At 40.5% G+C, this 22,439-nt stretch overlaps 2 protein-coding genes across 5 annotated transcripts; both read right to left on the bottom strand.

Annotated features, from left to right (window-relative positions):
- Nucleotides 1-21: 21 nt before the first annotated feature.
- On the bottom strand, nt 22-14,427 carry LOC119019320 (glycerol-3-phosphate acyltransferase 4). 4 transcript variants are annotated; one of them, XM_037097796.1, is made up of 13 exons: nt 14,213-14,427; nt 12,793-13,440; nt 10,186-10,255; nt 9,785-10,085; nt 7,037-7,111; nt 6,808-6,897; nt 3,852-3,945; nt 3,598-3,713; nt 3,334-3,389; nt 3,137-3,222; nt 2,895-3,023; nt 2,553-2,632; nt 22-1,354 (listed from the first exon to the last, which is right to left on the bottom strand). In XM_037097796.1, exons 2-13 carry the CDS (start codon nt 12,958-12,960, stop codon nt 1,246-1,248), a joined length of 1,374 nt encoding a protein of 457 aa, XP_036953691.1. In that variant the 5' UTR covers nt 12,961-13,440; nt 14,213-14,427; the 3' UTR covers nt 22-1,245. The 4 variants fall into 4 exon arrangements, with proteins under 4 accessions (XP_036953691.1, XP_036953690.1, XP_036953693.1 ...); XM_037097795.1 differs by having other exon boundaries at nt 14,217-14,427; XM_037097798.1 differs by having other exon boundaries at nt 12,793-13,335; nt 14,217-14,427.
- A 1,088-nt stretch (nt 14,428-15,515) lies between these two features.
- polr3d (polymerase (RNA) III (DNA directed) polypeptide D) lies at nt 15,516-20,672 on the bottom strand. The gene is made up of 9 exons (XM_037097803.1): nt 20,522-20,672; nt 18,876-19,040; nt 18,634-18,677; nt 18,407-18,558; nt 18,169-18,293; nt 17,937-18,096; nt 16,301-16,548; nt 16,066-16,218; nt 15,516-15,961 (listed from the first exon to the last, which is right to left on the bottom strand). Exons 2-9 carry the CDS (start codon nt 19,032-19,034, stop codon nt 15,845-15,847), a joined length of 1,158 nt encoding a protein of 385 aa, XP_036953698.1. The 5' UTR covers nt 19,035-19,040; nt 20,522-20,672; the 3' UTR covers nt 15,516-15,844.
- Nucleotides 20,673-22,439: the final 1,767 nt, after the last annotated feature.

Raw genomic sequence — 22,439 nt, 5'->3', positions numbered from 1 at the left:
AAGAAAACTTGAAGTCAAAGGCCAAGTCACATTCTTGAACATTTATTTTGATGAACAGATCTGACACCTTCTAAATGATGATCCCTGATAACAGCAAAATAGAGGGATGAGAGCCCTGAAGGCTGTCCACCATGTTGCTCAATTCTCGCCTAAATGGGAGTCCAAACTACAGCTGCACTCTGTGGCTGCCAAGTGGGAGACTGATGGGGGGGAATAAAGATAATAGCTTTAAGATTTCACTTAAAATAAATTGGGCAGAATGGTCACTGCACAAGCAGGAAGCCAATGAAAACATGATGCCTGTTAGCAAGTGTATTAGTATGGATGTGTACCAGCTAATTGTCATTCTGACCAATTGTGATGGTCATTATCTTACATCACTAACTGCACCATAGGCCTTAAGGGACAATGCTAAAAGCAAACCCTAAGTTAATTCTTAATGAATGACTGTTAAATCCTTTTACTCCTGTCATGCTGCATTATTAGCTGAAACAGGAGTATCTGCCTCCATCAGAGTAATTGTGGGTGCACAATTTCCACTTCATAATGTGAGGTTTTACACATTCCATGGAAATAACACAGAAACAGACCACATATCAAGAGCTCACCTGCATTGCATCTCCCATAGTGACCACATGTGTTGATTTAAGTCTTAATGTAAAAAGTCTTAATAAAAATATCTGAAATGTAACAAAATCTGGCATTGTGCCCTAAATTATGGGCAGGAGCCAGACATGCAAAACCCCAACTCAGTTACAGGTTTAGCTTAAGAACAAGGTTTCATCTACAATAACTCATCTACACCCCAGGTATAATCAGGTCTGTAACTTTAACAAAGTGTGAAAAAAATATGACAGTCAAATCCAAATTAAAAAGTTGAAACTATCAAACAAAGACAGGAACTCAATGATGGATAATAATAATAATACAAGTTTTCCCTTAAAATTCAGCCACCAAGGAAGACAATGCTCCTGTACTGTGCATACCTTGCTTTTAGAAGCAAGGCTTCAGTCGAGCTTTTCCAACAAAGGGCAGCAGACTCAGACTGACCCGTAACAGCGACGCAAACTGAACATGCCAAGCTGAGGCAGTGACCGAGGAAGCCAAATGGAGTGCTGTTGACATCAGAGAGGGAATTTTCCAGTCCGGGAGCTCCGATAGAGAGGATGTGAGCCCTGCTGACTGCCTATTCAGTCAGAGGTGCCCAAGTGAGTTTCTGAGCCAGTTCACCTCCACAAAGGTCCTTCATGAGCGACTGCGGTCCTCTTGGGTTCCCACCAGCATTTTACTGTACAGCTTCTGCTGCTCTTCTTTAAAGGTATCTTTAACCTTTCCACGCTTTAATCCTCCATCCCTAAAGAAAGAGTTTCAAATTAGTGAGAAGAATAACTGTCTGCCTTATTTTTGACTCATTAACATTATACATGTGTACTACTTCTTCTGCAGTAACGTTAATGCTGGTGCCAATAAGCCAACATGCACAATAGAACACAATAGTAAATAATAACAATAATAAATCGTATTAGATACACCTTTTGACAAGTCAAAATGTCAACTGTAAAAATATTCTATTCTTCTGTAAGCTGCTTTTAATATTTTCATTAACCAGGTATGTCAATGATGTGGACATCTTGTTACAACAGTAGGCAGAAATGTCTATGGTATTTGTGATTAGCATATAGAAGATATTTGTTGAGACTGTTTATACTTAGCGCTTCATTAAGCTCAGATAATTTTAAAATGACCGCAAAGCTGCGGTAGTTGCATTAACTATATAAAAGGAATTAAATGACAACACTGTGGAAACACCGTAACAGCTGACCATTTTTGTCTCTGTATAGTAAACAAATCTGACATATTTCTAGCACTTGGCCGCAATGTGTAGGGGAGTCTGTAAGAACAGTGACAACAAGAGACTGAAATTTTTCATGGCCAGGATTTTAACTTGTCATAACAGGAAAAGCTCAGGTGAGCAAAAACATTAATGATGGCTCTGTTGCATTAATAGGCCCAATAAGCCCCTGCAGTAGGTGAGCATACACAATACCAGCGACAGAACTAGTTCAGCACAGTTGAACTCCATGCTGTGACAGCCTTTGTGTACAACTTATTTCATTTCATGAGGTGCCAGCCAGGAGACATCCTGTTTGTCTAGTGACACACACAAAGCCACAAAAAGGGTGTAAGCCATAAATGTAACGCATTCTGTTCATAAATATCGTAAAGTACATATCTGTAAAATAAAAACCATGGTTATCCGAGTTTCTGGCCGCAGCAGACACAGGACCAATCGAAACAAGGCAAGGTGAGCTGGGTGACCGTATCACCTGCCTGTACTTGTCGGTTTGTGACAACATAAAGCGAAGATGCAGATTCCATTATTAAATGTTATTGATTATACCTTTGCTTTTCCTGCGATGCCATGTCAAAAAGTTTCGTAACTGCAGTCTGGTATGACAGTCGTGTGGTAAGCATGTTCATTATGCAAAGTCAGTCACAGTGTTTGCATGTGGAAGGGGTAGAAACATTGAGTTGAATGGGTTTTATCTTACCACAAGAGGTCGACAAGTCCACCTTGTCTGGCTATGGCTGCCTTTACACGGTTGGCAAACTGTACGGCATCCTCACCCTCCTGTTGGAGTAGATTGACATGAAGATAAACAGGCAAACAAGCAGCCATAACAAATAATTAACACAGCTATTTACATGTCTATATATAGCTGTTATCAACTATAACATCTTTATTTAGATATGGAACGCAATGCATATCACATTGTATGTTGTGAACGATGAGTTCAGCTGAACAAATGAGTCAAATTGTAATAGCAGCACAATTAGTTGTTCTGATAATATGTTGGTTGTATCATTCATCACAGAAGACCATAGACTCTCACCTCTCTAGACATGGGGGGAAGGTACCACACGCTGCAGACGATAGCCCAACTGCTCATCATTCGCAACAGGTAGTTGACCATTCCAAATTTACTGCTATTCCAGAAGGCATCTCCAAAGCGGGGATCATACTGTGAGGATCAAGCACACCACAATTAACAGTCAAACCAGCATTATTTCAAACTAACTGTTGATAAAAAGTCAAATAACATGTAACAGGTAAAAGTAACAGTATCACTCTCACCTTGATGGCCACAGGGTAGACTGTGGCACCAATCTCAAAACTGCCCTTCTTAAACATCATAACTGATGTGTTGTTAATACAGGTACCTGAAGATTTAGAGAAAAAAATCAGTTGAGACTTTTGGGGCCTAGAAAAAATTTTGTGACTTTAATATATTAAGTATTTCATTTCTGTACCAAATCGTTAGACAAACTCACCCTCTGGAAAAATAAGAATAGGCAGTTTTGACTTATCTTCTACATGGTCACTCAGTCTGCAAAACAAGAAGTATTAAGGTCATTACTAAGAATCTCATTATTAGATTCTTAAACAGACAACATTTCAAACAAAAGTTTGTAACACTCAATTTCAATTTAAAACATTTCTTTGCAATGGCTTGAACTGATGTTCTCCCCAAATAGACTGAGGGGGAAAACTTCAACAGTAAAAATTCAATACGAACAAAAAGGTAGTAATACTACCTTTTGGCCACTAGGTGTCGGTCTTTGACTTCTGAGCGTTCAAACCACACATGGGGACAAGCCTTGACCATGGATCTCTGAATGACTCCCATCAAGCCACCATGAATTTGGCCAACCTGACACCACACAAACATTAAAATAGCAACAAATCTTTTTCAGGGACAAAAATCATTCCAACAGACAAGTAGCTGCCAGGGACAGAGTGATCAGTGTCTACTATTGTGTTGCTTTCTGGTAGGCATCAGTATAGTTACCATAGCATAGCAGCCATCACTGGCCAAGATGATGACATCGATCGGTGAGGTGTGGTTGGCAACACAGATTCCTCCATTTTTGGGTTTATTTTCACTGGAAAAGAGGAGACAGGAAGGGTAGTGTGTTAATATCACAAAGGCACTTCCTGGAGGATTTATTAGCTGAAACAATGTTGAGTGTGGTAGCACCGTGTCAAAATTCATATTCAGTGCTCAGTAATAAAGTCTTCTTGGAAGAAACAAAGCAACCCATAGAGAGCTGTTAAAAGTTTGACCCCAGGAGCATGCAGGACTTGAACATACATTCCAAAGATAGAGTTACAATTTTAAATAGAGAGAGAGAGAGAGCGAGAGAGAGCAACACTTCCTGTGTCACTTGTGTATTTTTAGCCCCAGACTAGAGAGGAATACATGTTATAACAGCTAGTCCGAGGTGGCAAACATTGAGACATAAGATATTATACAGATCTTCACCTGTATCAATGTATATTTTTTTTTCTTAAAGAAATTAAAAGATACAAGTGCGCCATTATTAAAACTTACTTCTCCAATTTTCACAAAGTAACAGGAAGTAAAAATGTAATGGTCACGCTCTAAAAAAAACTAGTTCTTTTTTTGCCTGGTGGTTAAAGATATGGGTTGATAAATTAATCAGTCTTCCATCCACATAATAAGGGCAGTCACACAAACAATGTCCCTTAATCTCAAACTCACATGGCGTCTCAAACATCAATTTCAAATTTAGTCATGCCTTCACTACAGCTTACCAGAAACACGAGCTGTTTTACAGACTCTAACTGATGGGCAAATACCAGTAGAGAAAGCATCAACTTCCTCCTCTACATCCTGTTGCATGTGGCATCCTCTCTATAAAAGCTGTCAAAAGTTGTTCCTCTTACATCCTTACTCTACCATATTTAAATAAAATGTATCATTCAGCTTCACTGAGAACAAAATCCTCCCTACCAACATCCACCTGGACCATAATACTACATCACAATATGGAATCCATTCAGGAAAATGAAAGTTGTGCTTGTAAGACAGCCAAGTGCATTCAGCACCTCCAAGCATTGGGCTTTGTGTTATAAAAAGTGACTGTAGCTTGAATGAATGTGCCTTGGCTTTGTGTATGAGAAAGCATTACTGACTAGGGCTTTGTGCTTCACATGGGTTCATATGACAGCTGCAATGAATACGAATGTACAATCAAGGCCTCAGTCTCCCTATTTTCATACCAACACTCTGGTTTCTCACATTTCAACTGCAAACACATGATGGTTTCTGTTCTCTAAGGATAACTCATCTGACATTATGTAATCTCACACAGACCCCTGTCCTGTCATGGAAAGAGATCTGCGGTGGATCATGTCTGAGAGAGAAGAACAATGGGACAATGTGTCTAAGAAGAGCAGCATTTGAGTGGCTTAGTTCTTTTTCCATTTTATTATATGACCCTGATTTCAAATTTATGATAGCTTTAAATAAAAAAAAATGTACTGTTCTTATCTTCTGCTTAATGTCATGACATTTAAAAAGCTATCAGTTGTAACATGGTCCTCTTGAAATGTTTGTGGCCGTATAAAATGTAATGCTTTATAATACAAAATGTGTAAGATTTTTAGGGATTGACTGATGTTGTTTTCCTGGGCCGATACAGAGACACAATAAAAGATAAAACATTGGCAAATAAAGGGAAAAAAATTGCATGTCAAATATTATTTTCAGAACAATGACCATCAGTACAGAGTTCTGCCAAGATAAAATTAGGTCTACACAGATTTTTTTTTTTTTAAACGCGGGTCAACCTGCTAAAAATCACCTATTGACCCCATCCCCACTTCCCACAGGCAGGGCAGCCTGTCTGTAATTTCTATCAGAAGTACTACGACATACGTCACACTTCACAGCACAGATGCACCGTAAACAGAAAACAACAACAGACCACACCCTATATTCCTTCCTTATTTACATGCCACCACCAGATGTTGATAATGCGTCATTACTTCATGTGGCACAATTTAGCATGTTCAACAGGGTATTACATTTAGATCAAAGCTGAGCTGAGCCGAGGTGATGAAAACCTGTGTCTACTGCAGAGTCAATTGACCCGGGTGTAAATGCTGAGTGTACACATTCCCATTGCAAACAAAAGGCTGATTTTAGTGGCTTTAAGTGGGATTTTTGACCAGTGGGAAGAAAGGTATTAGTGATAATAATCAGCAGCGGCACTGCTATACTTTTTGAACTGAATTCTAAGGTACAGACTTTAAACCAAGTGCTAGCGGTGTGGCTACATGCATAACTTAATTTGTATAAGGGAAAAAACATATTGCACATCTATTCATATGTTTTGTGAGAACTTGAGATAACTTGTCAGGGCACAGTATGCTAAAGCAGAAAAGAGATGGAGAAATTGACCAACAAGTTGAGAAACTGTATGAAAGTCCTGGTAGGAGCAAATAGAGAAGAAATCAACCAGCAGCACCTATCATGCTAACCTTTATGATATCGATTAACAGAATGAAAAAAACAATGCTTTCATTAAACAATATACAGGGTATACAATTGTGTTTTCATAATAAGGTTGGTATATTATCACCTCCATGGCATCAACATGACTATTCTTGCTGCTATGAACAGCACTGTGTTTAATGTTTGTGGCTGACTGCCAGTGCATGGGGTCTGAGGAAACCAGTCTGGCTGTGATGGGTCTCTTATGGATTATTGTTTTGCTTCTGTTATTTCTGCTGACATTAGTGCCAAGTCATTTTCATTTAACTAATTAAATCTTTCAGAGCCTCAACTAACTCCCCCACATATGCTCTGTCTACCCTTTTTAACATCCTGTCCTTGTCTGATAGGAACTGTAAACAGGAAGTCTATTGCTGTGTGAAAAGTTTACTGTTCTATGGATGAAGAATCAGTCACAATGACATTTACTTTGTAGGTCCTTTACCTGTCATGGTAGGTTATAATGGCAGTCAGAGCTCTGACACATATTCTGTAGCACATCAAATGGACCTTTTCACTCAGGAAGTTTTTCAGCCTGCAAAAAGAAGCATACAACAACATGATTTACTTTGAGGGTCAAGGTAACACAAGTAAGAGGATCACATATCATACCCAGGGACCTGAGCTTATACTTTTGAAGAATGAAAACAGACCCGCTTGCCCATCATTCTCACCTTCCATTCGGCAGTAGCCCAACAAGACAGGTGAGGAACACAAGGAGGCCTACACCAGTAAAGGCCAGAGTTACCCTGGTGGAGAGACAGACAGGCAGGTTACACATAATCCTATACAGAGAGGAGGGATTCCATGTTTTGGTTCAACAAATGTATAAATAATTAGTCTTTCTTCTGACATTTTAATGTAAGAACATGAACCTTAGCCTGTCTGTACTATAAGCTTTCACTTGACAGACTAACATCTCTGATAACATATAAAAGCCATGAGTAATGCTATCCAGAAGAGCAGGGCTCTTGTTATTAATTCAAAGTATCACACTCTTCTCCATTTCCCGCTGTCACCAATAATAGACTCCAGAACCCACAGGAGGGCATTTCAGGCAATGGCCAACAGGTGGACTTAATCTGGATGAACCAATCATCCAGGGCTGGAGAAGGTGCTGATTAAATTGTGCAAGGATTATACAAACATTAGAGAGGTGAAGATTCCATGATAGTGGGTGACTAACTGGACACTGGACAGGCACTGAATGAGAGAATCCATTAAGTGGATGGGAAACTAGAATGATGTCTGTCTGTGTGGCGGTGGCCTGATTCGTCTCCCCACTAGCAGCTGGAAATGAGCCAGGCAGGCTTAGTACTGAGTCACTGTCCCTGTGCCTCTCTAAGCTGACCCTGAATGAGGATCTCCCTCTTCAACTCCCTGCATGTGCCAGCTTTTAAAGTTAGTCTCTAACCACATACAGTAAGCCACAATTTTCATGTTCTTTAACAAGGCTGCATGCTATCTCCTTACAAAATTAACAATGCATCAGAACTTCCCAGTGTCAGTTCACCACAATATTCATCTTATGACTAGGGCTGCACCTAATGTTTTTCATATATATTTATATTTTGAACTTTATAGTGACCACACTATTAAACATAGGTCAGGTCAGCGGAAATAGGAGCACATCAGTATCACGTGTTATTACCAAGGGTGTCAAACAAAATGTTTTGATTAGGACTAATTCAATCACTGAATAATATGGAATTTTAAAGCGGCTGACCTATATATTTTGGGGGGACATGAACAGTTAAATTTTTAATCATGTACCGAGAAAATTCAACCTTTTTGAGACTTCCATTCAAGTTGTAGTCTGTAACAATTTTTTTGTTATATTTGGTAAAATGTCATTAAGATCTGACAGTAGAATAAGATACAGATCAACTGTGAAAAAAAATCCAACGTCCACGGGACAACCCAGTGGCTGTAATTTCGTTTGCAAGAATCCACCGCTCCCGAATCAACACAACCAGTCAGAGCCAATGGGCGTGTCTGAGAAGTGTCAATCAGCCCCCCTCCCTTGCGCAGTGCGTACTTGACAGTGCCCCTTCCCCATGCATCACCTTGCAATGCTGCAGTCGAGCTATGTGGCTTGTTGCTAAATCTAGCTTGTTAGCTTGTATGTTAACTCCAGTGTTTAGCTTTGTCTTTATGACTACTGGTTAGCAGAAGTGTCTTTCAAGTGACCAGGCAGTTAATGTTAGTTTGTGTCCAATGCGCTCTGAAGTGGTTGAATTGGTTTAGAGAAATAATGTTACTCATGCTTCAGAAAGGCAGCATGGCAAAAATTTTGCACCGGGTAATGATTAGCTGGTAAATCCATGCGATGTATAGAACACTGTTTGTTACTCGGGTTACTATAGTGACTCGGCATGAGGTACTGTCATTGTAATTTAGATGTATTGATCAAATATAGAACAATCAGGGCTTATTTTGTTGTTGTTATTTTGAATGCGCCATCTTGGTTATCTGGCATCCTCTGTAACCATGGTTACAAGCCTGATCGTGCACAGTGGGCTCCTCCATGGGGAGGGGCTTTGAAGGCAGGGCTACAGCGCAGCAGAGAGGAAGAAGGAGGGAACTGGGAGCTGTATCATTCAAAGTTTCTGGCTAAATCCACTTTTTTCTCCTAACTCCTGACTGTGGCTTTAAGGAAAATTTAAACCTGTGATTGCAGGTAGAGGGCACGCATCATGGCTCATTAGGTAGACGTGATGCATCTCAGCAAGAAGGCTCTGGATTTGAACCTGAGAGCTGAGGTCCTTCCACTTTCTCCAAAAACTTTCACATTAGGTGGGTTAGAGAGTAAACTGTTTTTTGGTGATAATCCTCCATTGCCCAGGCATCCTGTACTACCAACCATCACAGTTGGTAGATTTTTACTTCAGCTGTAACTCCTCAAAGAAAGTCACACCACCGCACTAGGCTGATTTGTATTTGATGGAGACAAAGCTACTGACCAGTGTGAACACAATTTAATGCTGGGTAAAATAACAAAACAAAATAAAGTCAATAAATATAAAAATATTTTATAAATAAATAAAAAGCAGGGTTTTTTTATCAGTGAGATATTGTATCAGACATGCATCAGAGGATAATCTTGAATCCAAAAGTTAAATTTAGTTAAAAGCAAAAAATAAAACAAATTGATATGGAGGACAAGGATTTCCTGCTGCTGCAGAACCCAAGAGCTGTGTTTTACTGATAAGAGCTTTGAATTACAGACATTCAATACATAAACTAGTGTCGATGTCAAGGTCACATTTTGCTATTATGCATTGTGGTGGTTATTTATACAGGATGGCATACATTTCCATTCTAGGACCTGATTCAATGTGTTCAGTTTTCCTAAATACTTGTGTTGAACAGGGTGCCCTTCTAATATCAAACAGGCTCTCTGTTTGTGGTACAGCTAATACCTGAGAGGCAGCAGGAAGCCATAGCGGATCAGCAGGCCCAGCCCCCATAGGACGGTCAGCCTCAGGCTGATGTAGTGGAAGTTGTTGTTGCTGCGGGTCAACAGATTCCAGGACTCCAACTCCTCAGCAGAGAACCTCTTGGTCACCTCATCGTCCATGATGCTCTCCACTCCTCGTCGAGCAAAATAGAAGATGTCAGACATCTCAAACTCAGAGGCTGAGTCCAGGTCTCTGTTGCTGCCGCTCCGCCGGATCTCCTTGATCTCCTCCTCCAAAGAGGTGGGCTCCTTGGCAATGATAGCTAGAGTGGCCCAGACAGACAGGATGTCAGCAACACTGACTCTGCAAAAAATACACCTTGAGATATATGCACGCATGCACAAAAAGAAACATCTTCTTACCATTAGAGTAGGGTTTGTACAAAGGGTGATTCTTCTCTTTGGCTCCTCTCTCTATCCTAAGTGTGGCCCACTACAAAGGAAGCGCAAAGATATATAAATATACAAGAGTGACACAAAATACATGTATCTTCATTCACAGATCAAACAATAACATTGATGTACTAATGTAAAACAGTTCAGACTCACAGCTGCTTACCTCCAAGTTATCTACTGTTAAGTGAGTGTGGTTGTTAATGTTGTAAACTGTCTGGGTGCAAATCAAACAAAGTTGAGAAGACAAGATTCTAAGTTAACCCACTTTAAGTTAATATTAATGGCTTCATCCAAAACACTAGAATGTGCACTTCTCCTGCTCCCATATGTAGATTTTAGAGTGCACTCTCTGCATGCCAAGATCGAGTGAAAAACAGGTTGTTTCAAGTGAGAGGCAGGAAAAGGACACAATGTTCTAGCTGGAAGAAGCGCAGATCAGGAAATGATTTCACTGGACTGGTTTCCAAGAGTCCCAGATTCATGATAACTCCTTGGTTTGTATGAATTAAACAGTGACAGGGGAAAAAAGCCTGACAGCTAATAGTAGATTTTACTCAGATAAAACTGGAATTAGCCTGGAGCACTTACAAAAATCTTCCAAGAATGTTGAGTGATGGTGCCTAAATGGCTGCAGAAGTCATGCTGAAACTTATACCTCTTTTCAAACTTTTACTTACTTCATGTTATCTAAGGGCAAACTAAAAACTGTTTTGTCTATGTACAGGAGACATGATAGCTAAATTGGAAATAAAGACATTTTAACAACTTCCTAAAGCACAGGTTATTTGAGGATTGATCATATTCAGCCAAGAGCTGTGACACATCCATTTGATTGATCTAGTCTAGTCATATTTACTCATATTGAATTGGCACACATGGTACATGCCAACTCGGCATTCCTTTTTCCCTTTACAGAGACCTTTAAATCGTGTCTTAACAAGTTGTGTTACTGAGTCAGTGTATCAAAATGCAGCTGTGGCTGACAGTTATGATTCTCTGGGTGGAGAGCTGAGGAGCAAACAAGTTGTCAAGTGGCCCCAGAGCTGCGTGTCAGAGAGGATGTTTTTACTAATTTATCCCCTATGAAATATTACAGGTGGGGGATTACAGCACACTTTCATTTCACTTAAGTAATCGGGATAAGCCAAAACAATTGTGATTCATGTGATTATATGTATATCAAAATAGGTTTTAAACTCTTAAAATTACACCAAAACATACTGGAATTACTTTACATTTTGTTAACGTAATTCAAATACAACTTCTTTCTGGGGAATAAAATGGAAGACGGAGCATTTGGGTACTGTGACAGGTTTAGGATTTTGGAATTACTGGGAAGGAAATCAATATAGGACTGTATGTTATTAAGCTTGACAGCTGTATCAAATCACTTACTACTGCAAACTATGGAAATTCACCACGATTAACTTAACAAGTGTTTTAATTGCGATCTGCTATAAAACCTTACACCATCCCATCACTACTTGTAACAATGATGAGCAAACAGGAACACATAATACAATACTTTGAGCAACTACGTAAAAAAACACAATGCAGCTGTAGGGAGGACAAATGCAAATTCTCATTTTTAATTTAAGCCTGAATGTGAGACCAAGCAATGAGACGTATGCAGATAGTTCAAAGAAGAAATCATTGCTTCAGCTTTGCACAGTCTGTCCTTTGACCTTTTCTCTGAATCTAATGGTTGTGACTGGAATAACGAGCTAAGAACGTCTCTCATATCTCCCACTGGTCCATTTATTTCTGGCAACAAGACCTGCTCTCAGAGGTACATGCTGGAAAATGATGACAGCTTTACTCATAAAGATACACCAAAGACAGCAGAAAGAGAGAAACTGGATAACTGTGTCTGGAGTCACATAGGGGAGGAGGCCATTAAATGGTAAACAGCTAGCCTCATTGCACATTAACCTGATGCATTAATGCCATCAATTGTGATTCAAACTCATTTCTAGAAAGAAAAAACATGAATCAGTAAGCAATATTTCAGGCTGCTGGGGCCACGTCACAGACAACAGCAACTGACAAGGTCTGTGCCGCCGTTTTCTCCGGTTACATAACGAGGGAGAAATAGACCTGAGGCTGGGATGTTAATCTGTATCAGCCAATGAATAATACAATGGCTAGCTGGATGCTAAAGGCAAACACAGAGCCTGCAGGTAACCTAGGAGTTGGGATATGCATGAGAAGCCAGAGATTTCTTTTTATTAACTTAACCAGAAATTAAGCTTTAAATAACAGCTTTGCAGAAGCCAAACCTATTTGTACTGATTAAAGAGAAGACAAACGGTGCAAAGAGAGAGCAAACATAGGCTGGCCTGGAAGAACGGGGTCAACAACTTTGACAAACTAGTTTCTAACGAATCAGGCTATTTGGCAGAAGCAGGAACTCGGCAATTAAAGTTGTATCTGTGCAAGAACACTAATGTACCTTCACACAAACTTTTATGTGTGAGTGTGTGCTGTGTTTCCACTACATCCTCCTCAGCTTCAACTCAAAAGTGATCATTTATGAGTGACACAACACATTAAATTGCAATTAAAAACTCTTACCTCAAAGATCTTTAACAAGGTTTTCATGTAGAGTCGTCGGATTCCAAAAGACACTCCAAAAATGGCAGGCACAATAATGAAGACCAGCAGCAGGGTGAACCACACGGTGAAGGAGATGCCAAGCAGGAGACACACCAAGTTGTCAAAAGGGTTGAAGAAAAGCACCATCTTGACTTCAGGAAGATGCTGAACTCTATCAAATAGTTGAAATCAGCGTGCAGAGCAAATGATAATAGAGGTACGGCTCTCCAACTCCTGGCCCCAAGTGGCCCTTATCTTTTGTCAGAAAAAGGCCTTCATGAAGATAACTAGGGGATGGGGCTTCTCCTCACACTGCTCAGAGAATCAACACAAATGTATGTGGCCATCTTGAGGTTGCCCTCTTGGGCAATGTCACGGAATTTCATTGTTTTCACCATTAATCTGCCTCTGAAATTCAGGTGAATTTAATTCCAGGACAAGGAAAGTCTTCGAAGCAACGGTGATGAAATACAGGCAGGTCCTTGATGCAGATGTCCTCCTCTGTTTGTGCAAGGCGTCCCGCTGACGGAAGAAATGTAAACAATGAGACAAAAAAAACTGTGCACAGCAGGTGGTTCTGTTGTCTGGGGCAGATCCAGGGGCTCCGCAGCTCAGTGTCACACAGATCTGCAAAGATGTAATAACAAACGTTGAGGGTGATCCATGTCACGATATGTCCTCTATGACCCAAGTACTGAATCATGCAACACTGAAAACATATCCCCTAGCATTCTCCTTAGTGTGGACATTAAACACCTTTAAACAAAGTTAATGCTAGCCTTTGTCTGTTATTAAAAAAAAACAAAACAAAAACTGATGTCCTCAGTCCTGAGCGGAAGGTTAATTATCCATGTTCAAGTGAAGTTTACGTGCCAAAATTGCTGTTATCAGCCTCGGTGCAGAGATAACGTCAGAGGCCCTCTGTCCTCATCCCCTGTGATGATGCTGCAGGACGGCTAACGAGAGGCTCCATCCCGCAGCGTAAAAACCCCACCGGGTTAGCTAGGCGCATCACTAAAAACAGTTCCCGGCTAATACTTGCTAGGACAATTTAGCTACCACAGACACAATAGACGACGAGCACAACCTGAGCTAGCGACAGGTCGTGAGACTAAAGACTCCTGTACTCACACGGATGATTTAAAGTCTGAAGTTAGCTCGTGGCCTCCGAGCTAACGGCTGTGCTAAGCGTTGTCTCCTGGCGGGCTCCGGCTCGAGCAGCTAGCTCCACTCGCTCAGCCCTCCGGAGTAACGTTACCGTCCCGGGGAATACACGAAATGCTGAGCCGACCTTTTTGTTCTCAGCCTGTACTCGTAACGTGGGTTTAGTGTCATACGGGCTGCCCTCCGAACACACCGTTACCACGCATTTAGTTCAAAAGCCTTGATAGTTACCTACCTACCTTCAGTCACGTTATGTTCCAGCGCCGGTACAGTAGGGTTCCTTTGGCCGGTCACTTGTCTTTGTCTTGCGGACCGTAGCCAAACTCCACCCGGCGGACAACATGGGCAGACAGCGGGCGGCTCGACGCTGCTACGTAATTAAAACGAGCAGCCCTCAGTCTGACCCACGTAGCAACGCTCAGTTGTGCTCTGACACCTGGCGGTCAAAGTGACATACTACACCGACACTTTTAATTACAGCCGTAAAAACGTGCGACCACTAGAGGCGCTGTAGAGCAAATGTGTTGGTAGATGGCTATTTCAATGAAATGCAGTTAAATTCTTATATTACATAAATATGACATAAATACAATAAAACACAAAACTGTTCACTTCAATAAGTCTGTATTTCTACATTTCTGCCGAGGACTCCCTCCCCTTCACATTTCAACATTGAGTGACTGATAGCAAAACAAGAACAATCTCAAATAAATAAAGAAGTAAAATGAAACATTTAAATATACACAGACAAGTTATTTAAGTCACAAATCATTTAGTTTCTGCCAAGTCAACTTGCAAATAATCACAGCAATGACTCGAGGCATATTCAAGTATTTAATGTTATTCTCAATTAATACACATTTTAATCCCCAGGGTTAAACTTTACAACAGATCGTCTACTCACACTATTTGATTAAGACTTTTTCTACAACTAATTTGTACAATATCCTGCTGTTGTATTTTGTCTCATTTGCATTGGTTGCTTGTAAAGGAAAAGATTTTTGAAATTGATCTGCTGGACTGGACTATTATATTTATCACATTCGGAGAGGGTATCGACCAAACGGCCAGTGTTTTTATCTTCAGGAATCCACTTTTAAGATAAATTTATTTGCCACTTCAAATCTATGATGTGGGAAATTAGCAGAGGTCATCAATTTACTGTAGGTGGGTTAGGATCAGACCAGTGCAGAGACTATGCCTAAAATTTGGTATCAATTTTAATTTCAAATTACAAATGACTTCTTACTTTAACATACCAGTACTGTAGTGAATTTGTTTTAATAGATTTGATAAGGAAATAATTTGCATATCTAAAAAAAAAAAAACCCAAAAAACCCCACTTCATTTGTGCCCATGAGTGCATTCATGAGTAAGAAACATTAATAACATGTTGTTAAACTCTTAAGATGTAATGGTTGAAAAACAAAAGGCTTTTCATCTCCACCGCGTTTGGGAGGTGGCAGAAATCTGATTTCTATCACGTGTGCCGCCCCTCCAGCTAAGTTACGCAATATTTAAAGCATCTGACACCAACATACTGAAATAACAAAAACTTTTTTATTCACACATTTACATCCATGTACAGTCGTGTCAAGTAATTTCAACAGCACTTATATTTGGCACAGCTTTCAACCTTTGAACCCTGAATCAATTAACATGCCTGCTCCACAAGAAGAAAATAAATGTATATTTCATAGATAGTGTATTTCAATATGTCATTACAGCAAGTCTGCACGCCATCATTCTTGTATAACACGTCAGGTTCCAGGGACAGTCCATAGTAAGGGTAAACATCACGACACAACACAAGTGCATCCACCTGTCAGACCCGAGGATGCTCAGGTCTCCACTGCTCTGATGAACATCAAGAACAGCTCTCCAGTAGAGCCTCGAAGTCTGGGGAGCAAACCATCTTGTGTTTGACGTTCCCCAACACGGACATGTCGCCTGCTCTTCCCTCTGTACCAATAGAGACCAGCTCCTGAGAAAAAAGAGGAAGGCAAGTCAGAAATGTTAATAATTCTGATTCTGTAAGATACTATGATGTAACAGAGACAAGCACAGACAGGAGGGACACCATCATACCTGGAGGAAAGAGCATGTTGTTCCTAGAGACACGTCGAGTGTCACCTGTCCCAGTATGAGCTGTACTCGGCCAGACTTCCTCACCAGCATCTTTCCCATGAGACCCTCCCGCAGGTCCTTCAGATTGCAGTTGTTCTCTTCAGCTTCCTGCTCCTGTTTCACATTGAAACTCACGTTTAAACACATAACCTCAATATCGTCATATATTTTACATGTAGACAAGAACTTCATCTACCTGTGTTTCTGTTTTCAGCAGCACAGACTGTCCGTCTTCTGCCTGAACCTCTGTCTTCACTGGCTTGTGCTCCACAGTAGGCGGCTGGCCGGGCAGCGAGTCGGGCAGCTGCATGAAGAACAGCTCCTCTCCTTTGCTCAGACTCCATTTATGCAGCAGGTCAGGAAGAACTTCAGGCTCGGGGAGAGGCGGAGGCTTGAAAGTTGCCTCCGTCTTTTTAATTTCAGTTTCCTCTGGCTCCTTTTTCACTGGAGAGAGGATAATGTGCATTTTAAGAGAGCAGCAAGATGCTTATCATGACTTTCCTGCTTTCACAAACTATCAGAAATTATACACAAGCTGCTGCCTGGGACATTACATTTCTTATCTTGTTGGACAATGTTTAAAAAATAATTATTTTTAATAATAATATTAAAAGCTTTTCTGATCCCAGTATCGCAGGTGCCTCAAAAACAGCCCATAGTGCTGGATCTGGTATCAGTGAGTACACACGTCCCATCAAGTGTCCCAGTAAAAGTCATGTCAGTTAGTAAGCATACCAGTTCTGTAGAAGCACAGTAGTTTCTGGCACAACTTGCACGGAGAATGGAAAAAAATCTAAAGAGGTCAAAAAGTTCCAGCAACACTTGCAGTATATAGAACAACTTTATTATTAGACACTACAAGTGTTGCTGAAGCTTTTCCTGAGTGGAAAAGTCAAAATGTCCACCGAGAAAAGGGTCCAATGCCTGTAATTTGGGAGCCTGGCACTTCTCAGCAGCAACTTGTACACCAGTATGCTAACAGATTTCGCACAGTACAAGTAAATATTATCCATGAATGGCAAGTGAGTTCAAGGACATGTCACGTACACCTGTCCTTTGCATAGCCGTCGGCTGAAATATATATGCATAATAAATATGCCATGTCAAAAGTGGGGAAAAAAACCCTTAAAAAATGCCTCATCCAATAAAACAACAGATTTCCCATAAATCAATTATCTTTCGCTGCTCCTCAAAGCGCAGCCTACACAGAAAGTTGCACTGCTGCCACCGGGGACTGCTGTTTCAAAGCGGCGATGAATAATCATGTTTTTCTGGTAATTCACGCTGCCAATAAAGTTTTCTGCTTCAACGGCTCATTATGAAGTAAATGTTGATTGCATAATATAATGGATGAAAAATAATGAAACCATCGGAGTTTACTTTGGGTCCCTGCAAACTTTGCTAGCACTGTTCAATACTGTCTGCCACCAGGGACAAATAAGATTAACAGTCCTGTTGTCTTGCAACAGCAGCGACAACAACATTACCACATGGGACGCGGCGGCTGTCTGTTGCCACTTTAAAGTAACATTATTCAGAGATGGCATGATGTCAACAATCTGGCAATTTGATTTGTGTTTTTTAAGTTATGACTGACTGTTAAATTAAATAATAAAAGCTAGTTTTGTGGTGATAAGTCTATGGGTATGGCTTCAACCTGAGCCAGGCCTTTCAATAATAACAATCATATCACTTCCATACATGGTGAGTAGTATACAGCTGTAAAAAGAATCACAATAAGATGCATATTTCTTTAACGCACTGTTATCTGATCCATACTCAGTGCTGACAGATACACAAGTATAGCAAAAACAACACAAGTCTGCAGTTACCTTCTACAGCAGAGTCCATGGGCTCAGCATCCTCTTCTACTTTTTCAATTTTAACATCAGCTGTGCTAAACTCCTCCTTGAAGCCCCATCCTGACACAGCAAGAGGGAGCTGGACAGGGCAGCTCCTCTGCTCGCTCCTCAGGAAGGGATCGTCTATGAACTGAAAGAAAGCAAGAGGAAAGGTAAATTCATGGAAAGTGCTAAAAAAAGCCACCGAATTAAGACGACTTACATTATCTCTCTCCAGACTGCGCAGAATCTCTTTGGTCTCCTCCTCAGTCTCCCTCTTCTCCTTCTTAATATTGATGATGGGTGAGGGTCCCACGCTCGGAGCATCTCTCTCGTTTTCATAACCGGCTGTGTGCAAAACAGAGACACACTTAAAGAAAGATAGGATGACACGATGATGCATGTGTGAAGTATTATTCATAGTGAGCGGTTATTGAGCGGTTAACCAGCTGAACTAATACCTCTCTTTTTCATCGCCATCTCCGCGGGCCCCTGTTCAAAAATAGAGTGGGACTGGATGACCTCTGGGCGACCCCGGCCCCTGCCTCGCTCTCTCGGGCCGCGACCTCGCTCTCCATCTCTCCTTTCTCTCCTGTGCCCGTCGACCTTCGCTCTGTTATGACAGATGAAGTTATTAGTCAAAAGTAAGAAAACATTTTTTTCTTCTCAGCATCAATTATGAACTTACTCCTCTTTGACTTTTCGTCCAATAATGTTGGGTGTGAAAGTTTTCTAAAAAGTAAAAGACAAATGCAGCGATTAAGCATGAGAACAATTACAAAATAAAACTGATCATATATCTCACCATTCACCAGATATATATTTCAGATCCTATTCATGTTGTGGCTGAGGAATTATGGAGAAGTTGGTTTTGCATTTAAAACAGTCATTTTCTGCAACTCTCTGTAACATTGCGACACAACACATCACCTTCTTCACTCCTCCCAGGGTGAGCTCCCTAGACCGCATGGTGGGGAGACGGCCCTGAGATATGGCTGTTGGCCGGCGGCCCGTCAGCAGCCCTGCAGTGCTACCTCCAGGGGTCGATGCACGTTGACCACTGGGGTCACCAGAGCCCGAATCTGCCATCCTACCCTGGAGACATTCGGCAAAAACAATAAAGACTTGTGACTGATTATCTTGGTGAATGCTAATGCATGCATTCTTTCTACAGATACTGTGATTTTAATTGGACAGGGGCAATTAATTCCTGTCTAATGGTGATATTATTTGACAGCTTATTCAACCTGTTCAAAAAGTTTGGTAGTGAAAACAAACTAAATTGTCATTATTGATATTCTGTAAAATAAATGTAATCAAATAAAGAAATAACATAATATTCCATTGGGTCACAAAATATTCCATCCCCATCACTTTTAAACAGCGGCAAACCCAAACTTAAAACATGAAATAGACACAGGCATGTCATTTGATGTCATCATGTCCTAAGTCAAGTCATCTCAATAGTGACTCTCTCTGACATCAGCAATGATCAGTCACCACGGATTACGTCTTTAGATCCTTATCTTTTCAAATACACTGAGTTCTTTTGTGGAGAAAATGAGACAGCTCTTCTCCAGATAACAGAATCACAGTGACGATTAATTTTTTTTTGTTAATCTTAACAGTAAAAAGCCTTCGCGAGGATGATATAAGAGTCCTACACCTGAGTAACCAAATCAAACTGTTTGGGAAAACAAAAACATTACACAACTTGACTTTTGTCCAGCATTTATAACGTATAATATCATTAAGAATACTTTCTTCTGTCAATTAATTTAATTACCGCAGAGCATATGAACATGAGACTAACTATTATGGTCACTGACGACTAATCTGTCACTTGCTGCTGTCAAAAATGGTGGGAAATGTTGGTCAGTGTTTCCCAAAGCCCAAGACGACGTCCTCAGATGTCTAATTCTGTCCACATGCCACATGATTACTGTCACACAGGAAGAAAGAAACCTGAACATATTCACAATTAAGAAGCTGGAGTCTGAGAATTGATTATGAGATTAGCTGCCAAATAATGTAACAGCTGACAGCTAACAGATCCAATGCTGCAGCTCTGTGTGGAAACTTTGAAAACTTGCTGTTACTAATCATTCACACTGGCATGATTTAGATGCCAGACAGGACTGTGATTGCATGCATGTGTGTTATTGTTGTTTCACTTTTTTTCCATAGCCTACTTGAGCTAATATTATTCTACGATGTGTAAGTAGAACTTTTGCCTGAGCATGAAAAGAAGAAGAAGAAAAAAAACGCTCTTTTAACTGGAGGCGTCAGGTATCCTCACAGGATGGGCCTCTGCATGCTCGGAGTTCAGTCACATAAACAACAAAAACAACGGGCAGCCATTTTAAGTCTGCAAGCCAAACGACCAACTTAAACCCCTCGTTTACATCTCGACCATGTCTTCGAACATTTGGACATTCTTTTCGTCAACAACACGGCAGAAATCCAGCAACACGTGGCCCAATGAAAACACGAATACGAGTGTTCAGCACAGGCATGCGGACTTTTAACGCTGTCGGGTGGAACTTCTAACACACTCTGCCTCCACACACACTCACGTTATGATTCCTCGGACGTCCTGGTTAGATATTGATCCCAAACGCGCGACAGAAGAGTCATCACAAGTTGTTTTGCGCTAGTGCTGTTTCTGACACGGCAGGACGGGCGGCGCCATGACACTTCCGCAGTGTCATCAACTGGTGTGTTGACGCGGATCAAGCCTGCGCAGAAAGCGCAGCGTCATCATCTAGCGCTAGTATGACTATGATTACATGACGTTTGGCTTGTTTTTTTCCGGACTGTTTGAATAATACTTAGGAGTTCATATCAAGCAATGACAATATGTTTAGAAATAAATCTGTAAATCAGGAAATAATGACACGTTGCATCCACCTATGTGAGTGCGTAGTTGACTAACACAATGTGAAGAAGGTCGGGTCACATGATACATTATTCAATCTACAGGATAAAGTCAGAGATGAATTAAAGACTACCAAGCCCCTGTTTACACATTGCTTACATACTCGGCCAATATAATGTTAACATTAATTAATAGTAATTCATTTTATTTGTTTATTTAAGTGGGTTGCAATATTAACAGAACAGTTGCAATAACACAGTGCCACTGGAAATAATATACATAGTAGCCTACCATGTCATTGTCTAAGGAACACTGTCAAATATTCCTACAACTTAGCTTTGAATTGCCAACTAAGGGTGTGTTTGTTTATTTCTAACCATGCCTCTGTCCCTCACAGGTTTAGGATATAATCTGGGTCGGTCCAGGCTCCTGCACCTGAGAGCAGGCTGCAACAGTGCATCAACTTTTCATCAGAGACAACATTTTTCCATTCTCAACAGCTGCTAGCATAGAAAAACTTTATTGTCCTCCGAGAGGCAACTTGTGAAACAGCGAAGAACACTGGCCCACAGACACATTAAAAACACATCAGACAGACAAAAACATCAATAGCTTAAAGCAACTTTTTAAAAAACTTTTCTACCTTAAAATAACAGCTTCAACTTATTGTGATGGCACAGTGTTTTCTGATAGGGTGAATGGTGTCTGTGTGTTTGTAGTGAGCACCTACATTACATGTGATAAATTGTTTTAGACCTTGTGTTTACAAGGGTGCTGTTTCACTCAGAAACTGTGGGGGGTGCCAAAAACCTACAAATCCCAATTTCTACACAATGCTGCTTTAAGATCATCTATAGCAGACATCCTCAATGGCAGACATTCAAAGTGCATGTTAACAATTATCAAAATGCCAATGAAAAATGGCATAAAAATGAATAGCTAGAACATAAGTAAATCTCTACTTTCAAACAGCTGTGACAGAGACTGGAGACACCCATGTGGCAAGAGAAACCACAGAATCTGTTCTGAATACTTAGCCAGGTGTTTATATGTCTGTCTGTAGAGAGATGTGTGTCATAACCGTGCAAGAAGATGGCCCAAATCTTCACAGGAGTGTGGTTGAGATTTAAAGCCAAGTTATAAGGTGTGGTCCAACCCATTAACACTGATTGCTAATGTAGCCAAATAATGTTGTATTGATTGCTGTGTACTCTCATAATAATGTTTCAGGCCTAATAACCGCTGAGTACTCATGGATTGGACCATAAAGATGGTCTCTTGTTTTCCATATATGTTTCAAAAATACATCAAAATATTTTGGTGGGGTCAAATAAATGTGTTGCTACTGCTGTTTTTAAAAGATAAACACAAAAGAAAGTTTTCAATGAAACGTATGTTAACCAAAACACATATTTCTTTTACATCAAGATCCATGTTCTCTGAGAAATTAACAAAAACCTACAAAACCACCTGATCTTGCAATCTTAAAAAAAATTGAGAAAAAAATTCCTGGATCTATCCCTTTATCCAGATCAGCACCAAGACTTAATGAGGTCTATTCTGGGCCAAGACCCATCCTCCATTCAAGTTTTGAGAAAATCTGTTCTGTGGTTTTT

This window comes from Acanthopagrus latus, chromosome 5, assembly GCF_904848185.1.
Source record: "Acanthopagrus latus isolate v.2019 chromosome 5, fAcaLat1.1, whole genome shotgun sequence".
NCBI classification, from domain to species: Eukaryota; Metazoa; Chordata; class Actinopteri; order Spariformes; family Sparidae; genus Acanthopagrus; species Acanthopagrus latus.
The sequence above is the reverse complement of the archived record's forward strand: the minus strand, read 5'-3'. Positions and strand labels throughout refer to the sequence as shown.